Consider the following 18,012-nt stretch of genomic DNA (forward strand, 5'->3'; position numbering starts at 1 on the left):
TCCGACAGACTGAATTTATTCCCTTCTCAAAATCAACTTGTGTGCTAAAACCATTACCTTTGCTTTATATTATATTTATGTCTCTCCTAGCTTGAAATGTTTGCCATGATGATATATACTTTTGATCTCTTGTACAGGGGTGAATGAGTGGCAGAATGTGTGTGTGTGTGTGTGTGTGTGTGTGTGTGTGGTGTTCCTGGGAGAGGCCCTGGCACTGGAAGAGAGTCAGCAAAAGAGCAGAAAGGTTATGTTTGATTGCTGAGGTTAAAGGAAGGTAAGTGTCAGGGTTAGGTCTAGGTATAGCATTCATTAGCCTCATCAACAATAGCAACGCATGATCCACACATACTGTAATAAAACGCGCGCGCTGTACAAATGTTTATTCTTTAAGTGAAATGTCAGTCACGAAGGTTCGGTTGCCTACTTTGCTCATTTATATATCGAATTACTGGATAAAATATGAAAAAAGACTCTGCATGAGAAGGTTGCAATGTGTTGCTTCTATTATTTTTAATGAATGAAGCATCATCCTAGGATGCTTGCCCGCTCGGAAATGAAACGGCTTATTGCGCATGCGCGTGTACCGGGACGCGTCCTCCGCGCTTCCCCCTCCAGATTCTTCTGCAATGTATAAAGAGGCAAGAGAAGAAAACATAACATCAAAATGCACGAACAAAGTGCGCCTGTCGCCATGAGACGATATAGCTGCAGTCCTTGATTCGGAGTCGTTTTACAAAGAATGTCAGGGACAACAAATGCGGAATCGGAGGGAGTCTCCAAAGTTCAAATAAAAAGGCAGATCAAGACAATCGTGGAAGATTTGGAGAACATCTTGGGGGACTTGAAGGATGTAGCGAAAGAACTCAAAGAGGTTGGTTGTATCCTAACCTGGATGCTGAATGGAAACCGTGCAATAATGCAATGCTAAAAATGTGTCTCTGAAAGTGGGGAAATGAGACGTCTTTCGGGAAGCTTGTAGTGGGGTTCAGCTGAATCAGAGCACACTGACCGCTTTCAGTCATCTGGGCCTTCGAGCACTGGGTTTAATGCTGTTTGTTTATTTCTTGGTTGAAGATATTTGGGATAACATGTTTTAAAGGCATTGTGTTTGGGGTGACACACTGGTTGCTTAGAAATGAAACATCACATAGCTGTTCAGTGCCTTGTATCAGATGTACGTTAAGTATGGCTCACTTGCACTTTATTTCTGACACTTCTCCTCAATACAGCTTTCTGTTTCATCTGGATATTTAAATGCGTTCCATTTTTGTTGACAAATGTCTGGCTCTTTGGTGTCTCATAATGATATTTGCATTGACGTACAAAGCTCTCCTTGTAGATTAACCCTACATGACTGTTTATTTTCTTTGCATTTTTTTTTTAAATTTCATAGTTATTAAATCCAGTTTATAGCAAAAAGATCTGCAGTCTGTGCAGTCCTGCCACTGGAGCACTTGCACTGCTAACCGATGACACATCTGCTCCATATTGTAACTGACTAGAGCACTATACAGCTAACTTACTTTACCATTGTTTAGCATGGCTATAGTGTGTGTGTGTGTGTGTGTGTGTGTGTGTGTGTGTGTGTCCGATACTGTATCTCTCTACAAAGGATAATGTAGACAATGACCAGCACACTTTAACCCAAAACAATAATATACCAATATTTTGCCATGAACAGTAGAATATGTACAGCACAATTCTGATAACAGATATTATGTATAATCATACATTTAATTTGCAGTCTAATTTGCAATGCAGATGTTGCTTGCCTGCTTCATTCATAGTGAGTGTGGGAAGAGCATGTACAGAACATTGTAGTGGGAGGGGTTGAAAGCACTTGTGACCTTTCATGTGTCTATATATACTTTAAATCTATATGTCTTTATCCTGCTGAAATCCCAACTTTACTGCTATATTTATGGTATATAATCATCTGCACAGTAACAGTATGAAGGACTTCTACGCTTTTAAAACACTTGCTCAATTCAAATATTCAGTCATGGCGTCTTATGAGCCCAGGCTCATTTCTTGTGTCTTTTCAGTATTTATTCCTATCTATCATTACATTTAATGAAACTAGCCACAAAAAACATTATCTCAATGCATGACTAATGGAATATTGTGCACTCTAAATACCTACAGTATTAATGCCTACTTGTATTTCATTATTATTCAAGGTTGTTCATGAGATAGACTCCCTGACTTCAGATCTCCAGTTAGAGGAGATGACAAACAGCTCCAAGACTGACACATTGAACAGCAGCTCAAGCAGTACCACAACCACTACCACTGCCTCCAGCATTGAGAGAATCAAGATCTACCCTGAGGACGCCTTCCTCAGACCGCCGTCCATGGCTTCTGGCATGCTCACAGTACTGAAGAGGACCCATCCTCCTCTCCCACCCCCTCGCCTAATGCCAGCCCAAGTTGAGGACCACAGCAAGAGCCTGTCCTCAGGGAATCAAGCCAAAGAGAACAGAGCACTCATGCGCAATGGCATCTTCTCTACAAGGCCCGTTAATATACCCAGCAGAGATTCTGTGTGTGTACCTAAAAGCTCGACAGAGAAAGGACTAACTCTGATACCCCTTTTGCGGCACAAAAAAAGTCGATGTCCTCAGGTGACAAGGGAACGGGTGAGATTCAGTGAAAAGGTCCAGTACCATGGCTACTGCCCGGACTGTGACCTCCAGTACGACGTTGAAAACACGGATATGCACTTACACAGTGAGCTTTTTGACATGAAATTAAGTCCCATTCATCAGTGCTCCTCCATGGCCCAAGCCCATGTTCTGATGGAAAATGGTGGCCTAAGCCTCAGTCACAGCTTTCCTCCTTCAACTCAGTCTTGTGTGCCTCATCGTCCTAGTCCAAAACCACAGAAAACCATACTACGCAAGTCTACCACAACAACTGTTTGATGTATAAATCCCCTAAGGAGACATTTAATAATCTTTTATATATTTTATTTCATGTCATGAGCACTTTCTCCTGCAATATAAAATGGATTACCTGAAGATTAAAAAGGAAAGAGGCTGTGGTGATGGCTTACTTCATTTGAAATCCAAAGAAAGTAAGTAATTGGTGAGTACTTTTGTGAAATAAGCTTACTACAACCGTTCATTCTCAAAGAAACATCTATTAGCACTTGCTATCTGAGGAAATGTTGGATAGAGAGGGTGAGATATTAGCAAATAGAAGTCTGTAGATAGAAATATAAATTCATAGAACAGTTTTATTCTGCTGAGGTGTGAATTTCCTTTTATTTATTTTTTCTGCAGCCATCAGGTAATGAATATTAATTTTGAATGTGTTAAATAAATTTTGAGGGGAAATTGGGCACATAATCAAATGCTGCCTCAATCAGAGATGGCCTCAATTGTTTGAAATGGGATGAAGAAGTAAATTATAAATTGGAATGGAATTAAATTATGGGTGACAGATATACATTAGGAACATTCCATACATGAAGAATATACTGAGAATCAGGATGAAGGTGTATTTGACTGTGATATCAGGTCAGACACTATGGTCGTTAAATATTTAGGTAAAGTCATAACAGTTCAAGTAGTCTATGAAAATATGACATAATACAGTACTTCTATGGCCTGAGGTCAAATACAAAGAAAAAGCTCGCTCAGGTTTTCCACTGAATGGCAGGTATCCAAAATTGTATTAATTGGGTGCAATGTATTATACACCTTTTTAGACTGTGAATTTATAGGATAGTTCTTTTTAGAAAGATTAAGAATTTATAATGTAAATGAAATGTCAGAGATATTCTGAGGAATGCCTACAATGTACAGTAAATTCCGATGATGTCTGTCTAGTTAAGTACAAAGATGTAACCACGATCCCATATTTAAATTCCAATCTAAGAGAGAACTTGAAGGCTTTGGGAGTGCAAAGGGTTTATGAAAGGAGGCATCCCCTAGAGGGAGCTGAAAATAGCAACATCCACTAATTAGAGAAATTAAGCAAATGCTGATTATGGAATTTCACTCCAGCTTTGTGTCAACCTAAATATCAACTCAACTGTTGGTTCATTCAATGTAGTGGTGTAAAGCAATGTAACATTGTGAATTATCAGCCTAGGAATTGCACTGCAACTCCTTGTTAGGATTAGTAGTAAATAAATCAAGTTACTGACTCCAGTCAAGTGGTCATTGCATTATAAATTCAACAAACCATTTTCCTTTCACCAGTTTAATATATTTTATAAATTAACCAAACCGTAACAATACCAGCGATTATCCCTTATTAATGATCTAAGTCAATAGTCATTATACAAGTTTTGCACTTGCTAAATCCAATAGCAAAACATGTACAAGCCTGGAGTGTTTTTTTAAGGTCTAAGATGGCAGAAACTGGCAATCAATTAAAACTTTACACAAGGGTAAGCCAAAAAAAAAATTGGAACACAGTCCAAAGGTCAATCATGACTAGAAGTACAAAATATATAATAAATTTACTTATATATACTGGTAACATTTACTTTACTATGGAACTGTTGTTAGACCTGACCAGACCAACTTACTGAGAATTTACAGTTTACTCTTCAGAGAGTAGACAGAAGTGATCCCATACCAACCATCCCTGTATTTAGAACAGAATTTATGTTGTATCTCGTTCTGCAAATGTTTAAAATAATCTTTCCCCAGGGTGCTGTAGAAGGATCTAAAATAGAAAAACTGATTTCTAAGTTTACCAATATTCTCTGAAGTTATTAGGTCACCAGCATGTGCAAAAATCCCCAGTACCCTGTGTTGCTGTACTGAACACTCGACATTTTAAATAACACGCTTCTATTTTGGAAGTCATTCAGGTTCCTAGGCTGGGTCAAAAACATGAAAACACATGGAAATGGAAATTTTCCACATGAAGATTTTTTTTTCGAGAATTTTTTTTTCTCCCAATTGCTCCAATATGTGATATTTCTATGGATTACATTAAATAAATCAGCTCAGTGTGACAGTGGGAGTTTAATGTCAGGATACCAAGAGTGAATCAGAAGCACTTCTATTTAACATTACAGAGAATTTGTAGGCAGTGACTTTTACGGCAGGGAGGTCAATGTGCTGTGGTTTGTCTATATAGAGTAGGCGGCTCCTTTTTTCTAATTGTAGAAAGTTTAAATTTAATTTCCTTCACTGCAATGTGGAGTAAGTGTAGGTCTCTGCTGGATTTGTATAACCTAAGGAATATTTGTATAATTTTCTTCTACTTATAAGGTAACATGAGGTTGTTAAGAATGTGTGCTAATGATGAGTGGCATTGTGGCATAGCAGGTTGGGACGATCCCCGGTGTGGAGTTTGTGTGTGTGTGTGTAGAGTGGGTGGGGTCATATACTGTAATGGATCATATAAAATGGGACAAATGAGGTTTTTCATTTACATATTTACATACAATTGGTTATATTCACAGGTCTCTGCTACAAGAGTGTGTAATTATTAAAATTATTTCATTTGAGCCCCTTATATTCCAATATTATATATGCGTTTTTTGCCCCAATAGAAAAGTTGGAATTACTTAGACTAATAGTGTTTTCAAGGGACAGGATATGTTAATGTCAAAATAGTGCCATAAAATTAAGCACATTTTATTTTAGTCCGGAAAATTAGTTTTAGTTAAGGGAGACAGCAAACTTGTTCCTATGGCAAATGATACCAGAAACAGCACGGTATTCTAAATTTAATAAATTCAAAATAAATAAAATTCTAAATCCTGCTTTGTCTGTTGAGCTGTCCCAATTTATCTAAAAAAGACATCTGTCTGACAATCTGTATTTGTAAGAAACCACTTGCATTAAAATATGTACTGTAGTTACAGTATACTAGAGACATCAAGCAGTGTATTAAAACATCACTTACAGTAGGTTTTTGGATGAAGATGGCAAGAAGAAGAGATCTAGTCATCAAACTTAGCTGGCTGTGTTTCAACAGGAACAGTCACTAAAGTGCCATTTACATTTAGGTGTATAGGAAAGACAGCAGTAAATACAGTTACAAATTGTGGTGATGCACATTAAATTACTGGCACTGTCTGACCAAAAAAAAGGTGCATACTCTAATATTTCCCCCTGATCTTCCTGGAAGAGGGTCAATCTGGACTCTGCAGACTAAATAACTTTTTCCATTGCTCCAAAATACAATCTTTATGCTCCCTAGCAAATTGAAGCCTTTTTGTCCTGCAAGTTTCTTATGGCAAACAACTGCTAAGGACATCCTGTGAGTTTGTCACATTACAGTATGTTCTTACTTTCACTATTAAAACACAGCTGTGATTCCTACTGCCTTTTAAATGCAACTTTACAAAGTATTTAAATGATCTCTGCCCAGCTGGAACCCTAATGTTGGATGACCTTTGTAATATAGTTATATACAGTATGTTGCTATAACATTGGGACAACATTGTTTTTGAAAGTAAAGTGACTTTGATAAAATTATGTTGAGATAATGTTGAATAAATGACCCAAACACAATGTTGCAAAAATTACATTTTAACCTTTATTTAGACCACTTATGCTAATTAACATACATTTGCATGACCTCCCACCACATGCACGGTCCCTCCGATCGGAGACTGGGACAGACACAACAGCTTCTTGCACATGGTGTATGTATCTCATGTCACGCATGTCTTAGTGTTGTAATGTTGCCTTTGTTACATTTACTTTTAGAAATATTACTGTGAGGTGCATTTAATACAAATTAATAGTAATATAGTGTTTGCACAGCATCCAACTGCACTATGTCTGGTTTTACAGAACAGACCAACCCAGATGCTTTCCAACTAAATATTCCAGAAAATATCTTTGTCGATTTTTTTCTGTGCTTTTTCTCATTTAGTAGCATCGTTAGGATGTGGTCCAGTGGTAAGCATTCAGGGTTCTTGCAACAGAAATAAGAGTTCAAATCTTTCTCAGGCCATCTGTTTGATCATTCTTCTTCTTCAAAAACATGCTAAAACCAACATTATTCCAACGTGAATAACATGCCAAATTAACGTCACCACAACGTTTTGACAAACAAAAATTTCTCCTTAGAAATCACAGTCATTCATGATTTTTCTCCAATCAAATTTCTTCAGCAATGTTAACACACTACTATCCTTCCAGCTTTAAAAAATGTGCTGGACAGTAATTTTGCTGTGTTCCAGTAATTTCAGCAGTCTCCTTATAGTTATTTTCTTTGCTTGATGTAGGCCAAAATTGACCATTCCGAAACATGATTTTTTTGGGGGGGCCAGGCAGTGTGTAATGGTCATGCATTAAAATAATATGTAGAGAAAAAACAGAGCAACTGTTTTTAAGTTAATAAAAAATGTCAATGCAGAACTTGATCAGACTGTCAATGAGAGCCAGTCAGTTATCAGCTGCATAGGTGGTTATTGTAGTGTTGCAATGCATAAAGGTTTCAGGCCAGTGCAAATCAATACAAAATTATTTTACAGGGTGTCCCAAAAGTCTCCATACTGTACATGGGGAAAATTTTCACTTTTTAGCCAAATGTAGCTTTATTTGCAAAACATTCATGATTGCCGTTTCTTTGTAAATATACACAGAGTCATGTCTTGTGTTGTGGTGGACCCAAACACGTCTGCTCTTATGTATGTAAAAAGCTTTCCTTTAAATGATCTTTGTGCTATATCTTTTCTGACGCACCATGGTCTTTACATGCCCCCTCCCACAATGTTGTCTTTTAGGGTATGTGATGGAGAGAGCAAGAGAGAGAGAACGAGATATTATGAAATAAATATAAAGTGTGGAAAATTTTGGGAGGAATTTCATTGAAAAAAATTATAAATTTTCCTGTGTATGGATCCTGTAACTGAGTTAGAACTAGTGTTTGATAGCTCTCATACCATGATCACAGGACAGTTCCAGAGATATTTACAGTTTTTGCCAATGTGCATTGAAACCGTTCTGGTGGCTTGTGATGGCCAAACACCTTTTTAAGACCAATATCATATGGTATTACCTTTAATTGATTAGCCATCAGGGCGAAATAGTTGCTTCACCATTGCAGCTGCAGGGTCAAGTGCTTCGACTCCCTCTTCGGGTATGTGTATGTGGAGTTTGCATGGTCTTCCTCTGCTTCATGGGTTTTGTCTGAGTATTCTAGTTTTCTCCCAAAGACATACAATACACTAGGCTTGTGTGCCCTGTGATGCACTGGCTTTCCGCCTTGTGCCACAGTCCCATGGGGATAGGCTCCAGGGTTCCCGCAACCCTGTACTGAATAGGTGGTATAGCGAGCGAGTTAATGTACTAAAATTGAAATTGTTGTTTTTTTGACACCCAAATACAGTAAAATAGAGGTCATATTTTCTTCCACTGCTGACAGCATCATTCATATGCTTTTCTTTACTTGCACAATATTAATTTTAATATTCGTGTAAATGCAACACTGATATAATGAAAAGCTACGATTAATATGGCAGTGCTGCAAGTCTGTAAGTGTTTTGATTAACTACAATATTCACATAATGCTACGAATAATACTTTTGTTTCATTAACTGTGTGAGGCACAAAGCAATTTATATGGGAACATAAATGCCTTCAGGGGAAAAGAAAGGAAAGTTAAGATGAAGTTCTTGCATGGTGAGCATTTGCTGCTTTATGGGCCTGTGTGATGACTTCTTAGCATTGAGCTAAAGGGTCTTCTTTTTCAGAGAAGTCTCCTAAGATGAAGAGCAAGGAAAGAGCAAAGCATTAGTGGGGCTTCACGGGCTGTGAATATGACTTCTCAGCATATTCTTTGTCTCTGCTGGCTCCTCAAATAGCTTGTCAGACATGGAGGACTATAATACTGAGTGTCTATGTAACCACTGTAAGTGGATATACATTTGTGTTTTGCTAGGGATTTAGTACGTTTGTGCCAAAGGGTGAATTCTGGAGCCAGAGAGACTTGCCAGTACCACTTCTTTGACCCATCCTTCTCTCCCAGAGCGTTGTGACATTGTTTTCATGGAGATTGCAAGGAAGGGAAAAAAAAGGATTTATAAGATCTCTGGGGAATACTTTTAGGGTCATAAAAAGGGGAAGAAGCTCTTACACTAACAGCTTACACCAGCTATTTCCAAACTTTTTTGCCCCCCAAAAATCATACTGTAATTCCCAAACATTCAATCATAATTCTGATCAATACACAAGACTAAAATAAATTAAGAATACCAAGTATAATATGCGCCAAAATATACAGTACTGAAATGAAAAGACGAAATAAAATTACCTTGTTGTCATCTGTGAGTTTATTTCTCCTGAAAGAAACTAACACACACAGTATGCGTAATGTAAGTGTTATTCAGTGTGCACCGCCTCACTGTAGACATATCCCAGGACAAAGGTTGCTGCAGACTCCTGCAAAAAGGGAAGATCTGCCTATGTAATGTTGACACGGGACAAAATTTTATAACATAACTGTTTTATTTTTTGCCGTCCTATTAAATCTCACTCCATACTGTATGTTTCTGCCACCCTTTTTAAACTCGGTCCCCATTCACAAACACTTCCATATGAGAAATAATACGCAGCTATGAATACTTTTGCCTCTGTCGAGAGAACCAATTCCAACAACAACTGCACAACACAACTTCCTTTGCACTATTGGGAACACGTGCCGCTTGAGATATGCCTTGGCGACAAACACAAATGCACGTTTGAGATATGCGATCTTCAGTATCATATATTTTTATCCTTTTTCTTTTGGCTTACTTTTATGCATTTTTTAACTATAGTTATTGTATGGTCATTTTAAATTAATTACAAAATGTACAAATACATTAAAAATGTATTTATTTTAAACGACTTCTTGGGACTCACCCGAGGTACTTTCACAGCACAAAATTTCTAAAGAACTCGATGCCAAATAGTAAAATCATCATCTTTAGAGATTTGCGCTAACATTAAAGATTATTTATCACTGTTTGGAGACAGTGAGGTGAGACACAAGGTTGTCCCTTTTATTGATGGATAAACTTTCACTCTAGTTGCTGCTGGTTGTTAATCAAGAAGAGGGGCTTCATAGGGAAACTTATATCCTGTTTATTCATTTATGATTGTTGCTATAAGTCAAGTGTCCATGGTGACAATGTATGATGCACATAGAGGTCAATACAAACTACATTAAATATTATTTTTTATAGCTGACTAGATGTTACTTGGCTCCTGTGCAAGAGGAAGAGAAATATGAAGTCTGCTTAAAACGACACCTTCAAAATTTAGAGTAGTGATTTTATTGTCTCCATCGACTAGGTGAAGTTTTTGCCTATGCATTGTCTTTGTCTTCATCTAATCCACTAGTCACACTGAGGCAAGTTCCCAACGCGCCTGCAAAAAATTTGGTGAACACAGTAAGAATGTGTACAACTTGGCAGGAACACAGTAGAAACTTATAAGGATGTACAGTAGTATTGTCTCCCTGGGTGTGGAGTTGGTGCCTGGTGAGGATGATGTTGAACTTACTGTAAGAACGTCCTAATGACAGCATTAACCAGTTGATGGCGTAACTAACACCTCTTGAGGATGTACTACAAGCATGTGATGGGAAATATTAGATGATGTGACTGAGTTGTCATTGGGATGTCACTGTGTTGTTGCTATGTCAATGGAGTTCTTACAACAACCTCTTATTCTTCGACCAAGTTAGGTCATTATCACTTTGTAGAAGCCCACTTAAGCTCATATTACGTTTTTTTCTGGTGCTTACCAGGTTCATAGCATTTATGCATCAGGTTATCAGTTTTTCTATGTTTAATCCAACCCGCAAGATGCAATCACAACACAGTGTTTGTGATAAGTGCCTGATAAGAGCATGTGTGATCTAAAGGGATATAGTAATAACTTGGATCAATCTTTGAAACATTTTTCCATTTTGACTCTGATCCCAATGCGTTCTTTGGGAATTTCAGTCTTCGTTGCAGTGAAAGCCTTAAGTACTGTTTGGTAGTTTTTTCCTTTGTTTAATAGTGCAACTTTTACTAGCATACTAATTAATAGTTCAGTCATTTTCTTGTGTTTTGTAACCGGTCAAATAATGTTAATGGGACACAGTCACCTAAAGTGGTTTTAATAGTCATTTTAACAATGTACAGCATGGACAGGACACAGTGAAATGAACCAAACTTTCCCCAGGATCATGGTGCTATGTGCCATCTGTCAGGGGGAGTCTTACCCGCTCGCGGTAAACTTTGCGGGAGAAAAAAAAAAAACACCTCTGGACAGCTTTCAGGGACTGGAGTTTTTATATCTTGTCAGTACCACATACATGCAGAGAAGGCACATGCAAAAGAACACATACTGTACACCCCTCCGGCAACGCCACAAATACACAAAAAAAAAAGAGACAAACAAGAAAAACTCTGAAGAAAATGAACCTTTAAAAAAAAAACTTAAAAAAACAGTTAACAGTAAAAAGAACGAATCTTCATGAACGACCAATCACTACCTCCCACACACCTGTCGGGAATGGTCGTCTTAAAGGGGCAACACATTAGGTGGCCTTATAGCTACAAAAAGCAACACAGAACTACAAGCGACTAGGCATAACAAATTTAAACTGGAAACGCAGGAAAGTGAGCTTGTGCATACAGTACAAGACAGTGAAATTTTACAAAAAACACAAGAATAGTGGTCACAGTAAGAAACAGTGCAGCACGGACCAGTGCAATGTTCTAAGGTGAATTAAGGGAAAAAGTTGATATTGCATTATAATACTAAAAGTGAAATATAAAGATTGAATAGATCATGTTACTTGGCAGCTATATTTTAGGTCAATACAATACAGTATTGTATTTTCTGATTTTCAGCTAGCTCAAGAGAGAATGTAAATATGCAAAAATTGTCAAACGAATGAAATAGAATAGTGTTTAGTTAAGCATGTGTGTGCATACAGTATGTGCGCTTGTACTGTATGTATGTGTGTGCGTGCATGTGTTGGTGTCCCTTAAGTCCCTTGATATTGATGATCTGATGGCTTGTGGGAGGAAACTGTTACACAGTGTGGGCCTGAAAGGTTCTGTACCAGTTTCCAGAGAACAGGAGGGTGAAGAGTTTGTGTGAGTGGTGTGTGTGGTCACCACTAATGCTGTTGGCTTTACAGATGCAATGTGTGGTGTAAATCTCTGTGATTGAGGGAAGAGAGACCATGATGATCTCCTCAGCTGTCCTGACTATCCACTCCAGGGTTGTGCATTCTGCAGTGGTGCAGTTTTCCAAATCAGGCAGTAATACTGCCCGAAATGCTCTCGACTGCCCTTCTGCAAAATGTAGCAAGTATAGAAGGTGGAAGATAAACTTTTCTCAGCCTCCTCTGAAACAAAAGATGCTGCTGGGCGTTCTTGACTATAGAGCTGTTGTTAAGGGACCAGTTGACATTCTCCTTCACGTGAGCACTAAGGAATACTGTTTTTAGGAATGTTGTCATCACAACATCATAACATTCATGGCAGAGTGCTCAGAGGAACAGACCGGCTAGTAGATGTTCTCATGGATATCTTTAGTATCTCCCTGAGTAGTGCTGTCGTCTTAATATGCTTTAAGGCCACCACTGTCATCCCCATACCCAAGAGATCTCTAGTGTCCTGCGTTAATGAATACTGTCTCATTGCACTCACACCCATCATCATGAAGTGCTTCGAGAGGCTTGTCATGAGGCACATCAATTCCCTGCTGCCTCCCTGAACATTTCCTTCTTCAACTCGATCCTAGACTTCCTGATTGGGAGACTTCAGTTAGTACGGATCAGGAGCACCAGCGCCACCATACTGTGCAATAGGGGCCCACAGTGCCGTCTGTTCAGTCCACTGTTGTTCACTTTATCGAGTGTCCTTATTGCAGAGCAAAGTATTTTAGTTTTGTATTTTGAAATCTGAAGTGAGCCACTATATGACTGTGCCAACCTTTTCAAAATCATAGATCAGTGATTTAATAATGCAATGCAGTTTACTTCAACATCAACCCAGAAGACCTGCATCAACCCAGGACAAGTGATAGAATGTTATTTAAGACGTATGGATTTCTCGTGGGATAGCCAAAGGAAGTCAAGTGGTGACAAGAACTTACTGAAAACTAGAAACTATTATCAGTTTACAGTCCACTAATTTCGTTGATTTAAAATTGCTCTATTCAAATGCTGCCTAAATGATTCTTAGAATAAACTTTTCTATATGGTTAAATTCAATGAATTGATAATGTCACACTTAAACACTTTACCTTCTCTGTGTCAGAGAGATTTGGGGTTCCTGAACGTAAAATTAATGAAAATAAGGAGTGGTTTCTTAAAGAAACTTGTTGCCCCAAATGATTCAAATAAGTGCAAATTAGCAAAATTACATACAGCCTGATCTGTTTTCCAGCCTGAGAATCCCACACAGGCCAGCCATCAGCTGGGACTTAAACAGCCATCATCAAACAGCTTATTCAAATCCTGGGTGGTTTCCAGCCATGCTTAGTAGAAACTCCACCTCAGTGGCACATTCATCCATAGTAAATAATAAAATCGATTTTTTTAAACCATACCATAAATTCTTAAATCATATTGTGGGATGCCATTTGCATATGTACTGGGCCCATATTAGCAAACATGTCAGAAATGTTCTAAAGGTAACACTGACCCTGACTTAAGTTTAAGGTGTTCCCTGGGTTTAACTTGCACTGATTTGACAATGTATTTTTACTTACTTAACAAACATGAATTTTAATTTAATTCAATTCAATTCAATTCAATTTTATTTGTATAGCGCTTTTAGCAATTTTCATTGCCGCAAAGCAGCTTTACACAGTCAAAAGAATTATTTAGGTTTGTATGAAATGTGAATTTGTATGAATCAAAATGGTCAGTTTGTCCCTGGTGAGCAAGCCGAGGGCGACAGTGGCAAGGAAAAACTCCCTGAGATGGTAATAGGAAGAAACCTTGCGAGGAACCAGACTCAACAGGGAACCCATCCTCATTTGGGTGAAACAGAAAGCAGTAAATGATCTGCATTTATACAGTGTGTAGGGTTTAAGGCAGTTCAGCTATAATAGCTGATGTTAATTGAAATAGCTGATGTTAATTAATATTGTAATATTTTACAGACATTCGTTGTGGTTGGAGGCATTAACTTTTGTAGTTAGTTGCAGTATAACATGTACTGTAGCAGCTGTAAATTTGGCCATGAAGATAAAATGCCTTAGCTGTTCTTCCCAAGGTAAACATAGGGACAACACAATATCTTTGCTATAACAGCTGTATTGGTCATGAAGGAAAAAAGCTTAAATTTTTTTTGTCATATCTGTGCCATAACAGAATGATAACTTTCATATACATTTTAGAATTCAGGCTTCATATGTAGAATAGATGAAGTTCGGTTTCTTCATTAATCACCTTTGCAATCTTGGAACAACAAAGTCTTTAAGTTTTATCATACTGGAAAATAAGTCAATGTGTCATTGCTGAGGTGAATGACTCTTACTCTTTTTATGCTCTGGATGCTTCCTTAGAAGCAGCATACATCTCTGGATGCAATTCTCCCCAGAGTGGGAGGAAAAATCGATATCTTTCACCACTCCCAACCCACATACCTTATATTTACTGAGGCAGCCTACTGTGCTCACTAGAAACAGAAATGCAGTGAGATATTATTATTATTATTTAAGGTATGTTCTTACCAACAGTGTAAAAAATTCAATTATATGAATCGGCGTTTGCGTCATGAATTTTTTATGCTTTAGTTTGGGTTGTACAGTATAAGAATTGAATTCCTGTCTGACCCGCACCATTTCTTTGTTTTTATTACTATAAACCTTCTGAAAATACAAAAAGTGGCAGTGGTGGTTAAAAGTTTGAGGTTTGTGTGCCAGTGAGACACGGCTTGTGAGTTAAATTCCTGAGATTGTTAGAGAGCAATTTTTAAGCACTTCACCTTCAGCTGCTTAGGTCTCTGCTTTTGACTGTATTCTGCCTCATTTGTAAGTCACTTTGTCGAAAAGCATCAGTGAAGTGAATAAATCTAAAATGAAACAGCCAATCACATCAACGTCACATTAAATATTTAAGAACCAGAATTACGCGAGCTTGCTTGTGTATGTGATACTGCAACCTCCATCATGCTTAACATGCCAGTTTCAACTCATGCTCAAGGCCGAATCTTGCCGCTGCCTTACCAAGTTTATGACGACAAACTTCTGCTTGATAAAAGATCTTCCATTTTGCCTAATGAAAATACCCTACATCTATTAGCAGATGTGACCAGCTGTGGTCACTGGCATGTTCCTGTACCAGGGTGCAAACCAGGTTCCTCTTTACAAAGTGTGGTGTCAGGCCTGCCAATCATTGTCAAGCTTCCAGAACGGATAGAAGTTCTGGGTCTGTGAGCATCACCTCACCTCTTGGCCTGGGTTTACAAGCATAGTACTCTGATGGAATAGTATTCTGAGGGCATTGGCAAGATCGTAAGTGAGAGGTAAATCCCCAAGCTTGCTAGAGAGCCATTGTTAATCACATAAGCAAGATTCTTAACCCCCAATTGCTTAGCTCTATGCTTGGACTTTATTCCGTCTCACCTTGGATTAAAGCATCTACAAAGTAAATATATATGAATTAGAAGACAGCCATTCACATCAGTGAAGCATATAGCATTTTAGAAACGTGAGCTTGCTTGTGTATGAGAAATTGTAGGTCCATCATGCTTTGCGTATACCCTTTTTCAATTTCTCGACCTTTTTTTTAACTATGCAATTTTGTGTTAGTTGTAATTCCCTTGTTAATATATTTCATGTTTTTACTCTACAGGTCCTTTATGACTGAAGAAGAAACACATTGACTGCCTGATCACCTCAATTTCATGCTCAGTGAAGTCTCACTTCAGAAAGCTCTTAGATCACTTCCAAAGACCCCATCACAGACAGAGAAAAAAGTATGACAAGCAAGACTATTCACCTGAATCATCTACAAATAGTTTATGTCTAATGGCCAAAGGGTATAGATATTGCTTGAATTTTAAATGTTGTGGCAATACATTTGATTCTGGTTCACAGGATTGTTGAGATTGTCACAAAAATGAAGGGAAAGAGGAAGTCACTACACTTTCTTTTTTCATTCCATAGGGCATTCAACTGGCGTACAGTTTTATTTCTGTAGCAGACATCCTACAGTGTCCTGAAAATAAAGTGTAGCTTTTAAAAGTTAATTAAAAGTAACTGTAATTAAGAAAACTATCATATTGTTGCTGCTTAAAATGTGAGCACATTAAATATGATCCACCTTAACCTGATGGCTCCAAAGTACATCCTGTGTAATTAGTATCATATTTAAATAAAAATAGCGAAGCCCTTTCAAAAATCACCCTTGAATGAAATGGGTAACTTCTGGAAAATATAGAGAAATGTACATTTGTGTGTGCAAAAAAAGTATATGTTTTATAAATGAAGATTTTGAAATATAAACATATTTTTGATATTTCTTAAAATGATTTTAAAGATGGATTTCTTTTTTTCTGGACTGTAATATCTGCAGGGCATTTATTTACATAATTTATTTATACATTATTCAAAGATATAAGAAATGTCTTAAAGTTTTTTTGTATATTTTGTGTGTGTACTTGTGTGATTGTGTTTTAAAAAAAAACATTTATTTGTTCCATTTATACACTGAGAAAATTATTGGAATTCTTGAACAGAGTATCATGCATTATGCTGTTTTAATAGGAACATAAAATTGTTTTTTTTAAATAATATTTTAACATGCAGCCCATGTACACTCTGAGATACACATTTGCATCTGATGACTAATATCACTTTTCCATGTCCAGAAATATAGTATTGTTTCTGATCTTGTGCAACAGCTCCAAGCCTTTTACCATAGAAATAAATATTTTTATGCTTTTGATGATGTTAAAAATAGAAGAAGGAAAATAGAACCCTTTCATGTAGTAAACTCTAGTTTCTTGTGTTATCTGGAGACTGAAAATATTGGAAAAAATTGGAAGTCTTCTTCTATTTATTTTTTAAAAAGCATCATCTTATTTTGAACTAAATAACAGTTGGTGTTACGATGGACATGACCAACAATAATGACAAAACTATATATAAAAAAAGAAAAATCTCTGTGGGTTTTTAAGATGTCATTCTTAGCACTTTGCACTGTAAATTAAAAAATTTATATTGTGGGATAAAGGTCTGCTTTAATATGTGAAATACAGAGTGATTTGAAATAGATTTTGCATTTACTGTGTCTGTCTGTGTTTACCTGTCTGTGCACATGAGCATGTAACCATTGGCAGCGATTTAATCTTTGTGCTCCATTTTCTTAAAAAAAATGCAAAGCAAACAAACAGAGACTACATAGCACTTCTGCAAATGTAAATGTAGAAAATATAGAATTATCTTATTGAATCCGACACTGGGGTCGTGCGGTATCATTGACTGACACAAGAGTGTATAACCATAGTAATTAGGGAACATGGTGAAAATAGCAAGATACACATGTGCTGCCAGTGTTCAAGCAGTGTGTCAGCCCCATCAGAGTGAGTCCCCAAACACATAATGCCCTCCCAAGGCTAAGCAAAGTCTTGTAATTGGTAAGATAATTTGAGTAACCTTGTTTTAGTAAAATAAGTCACATATTTACATAAAATTCACATATGTTCTATAATTAAACATATCTATTATACTAGATGTTTGACCAGGTATACAAGTTGCTATTTAATTTGTCATATTATCTAAATTATTGGCCAATTGTTTGACTAATTCAAAAGAAAACATGGTTTAAGGGATTATACTACACTGATTTATCTGCTTAGTGGGTTAATAATTCATACATTTTCCCATGTCTCCAACTTTGAAATTTCCTTCAAGTTCGAGAAAGAAAGAAAGAAAATCTTTTAATTTATCTAGCTACTTTTTTAATTTGAAGGTGGTACAAAACTCTGAAAATAAAATTTGCATCATCTCACTAGAAGCAACTGCAAATTTATGGAAGACGAAAATGAGAATTACATTAAAAGCATGGCTTATACAAACGCTAACT

General features: G+C 37.1%; 1 protein-coding gene across 1 annotated transcript; it reads left to right on the forward strand.

The window, feature by feature from the left end:
* Positions 1–675: 675 nt before the first annotated feature.
* Positions 676–16,066, forward strand: prr16 (proline rich 16). The gene is made up of 3 exons (XM_053504754.1): positions 676–871; positions 2,181–3,076; positions 15,778–16,066. The coding sequence occupies exons 1-2, from the start codon at positions 740–742 to the stop codon at positions 2,922–2,924; spliced, it is 876 nt and encodes a 291-aa protein (XP_053360729.1). The 5' UTR covers positions 676–739; the 3' UTR covers positions 2,925–3,076; positions 15,778–16,066.
* The last annotated feature ends 1,946 nt before the right edge of the window (positions 16,067–18,012 follow it).

Source organism: Clarias gariepinus, chromosome 9 (assembly GCF_024256425.1).
Source record: "Clarias gariepinus isolate MV-2021 ecotype Netherlands chromosome 9, CGAR_prim_01v2, whole genome shotgun sequence".
Lineage (NCBI taxonomy): Eukaryota > Metazoa > Chordata > Actinopteri > Siluriformes > Clariidae > Clarias > Clarias gariepinus.

Coding starts and splice junctions, on each gene's coding strand:
- prr16 (XM_053504754.1), top strand. CDS start 740: ATGTCAGGGACAACAAATGCGGAATCGGAGGGAGTCTCCAAAGTTCAA. Junction 872..2,180: donor TAGCGAAAGAACTCAAAGAG/GTTGGTTGTATC, acceptor TTATTATTCAAG/GTTGTTCATGAGATAGACTC.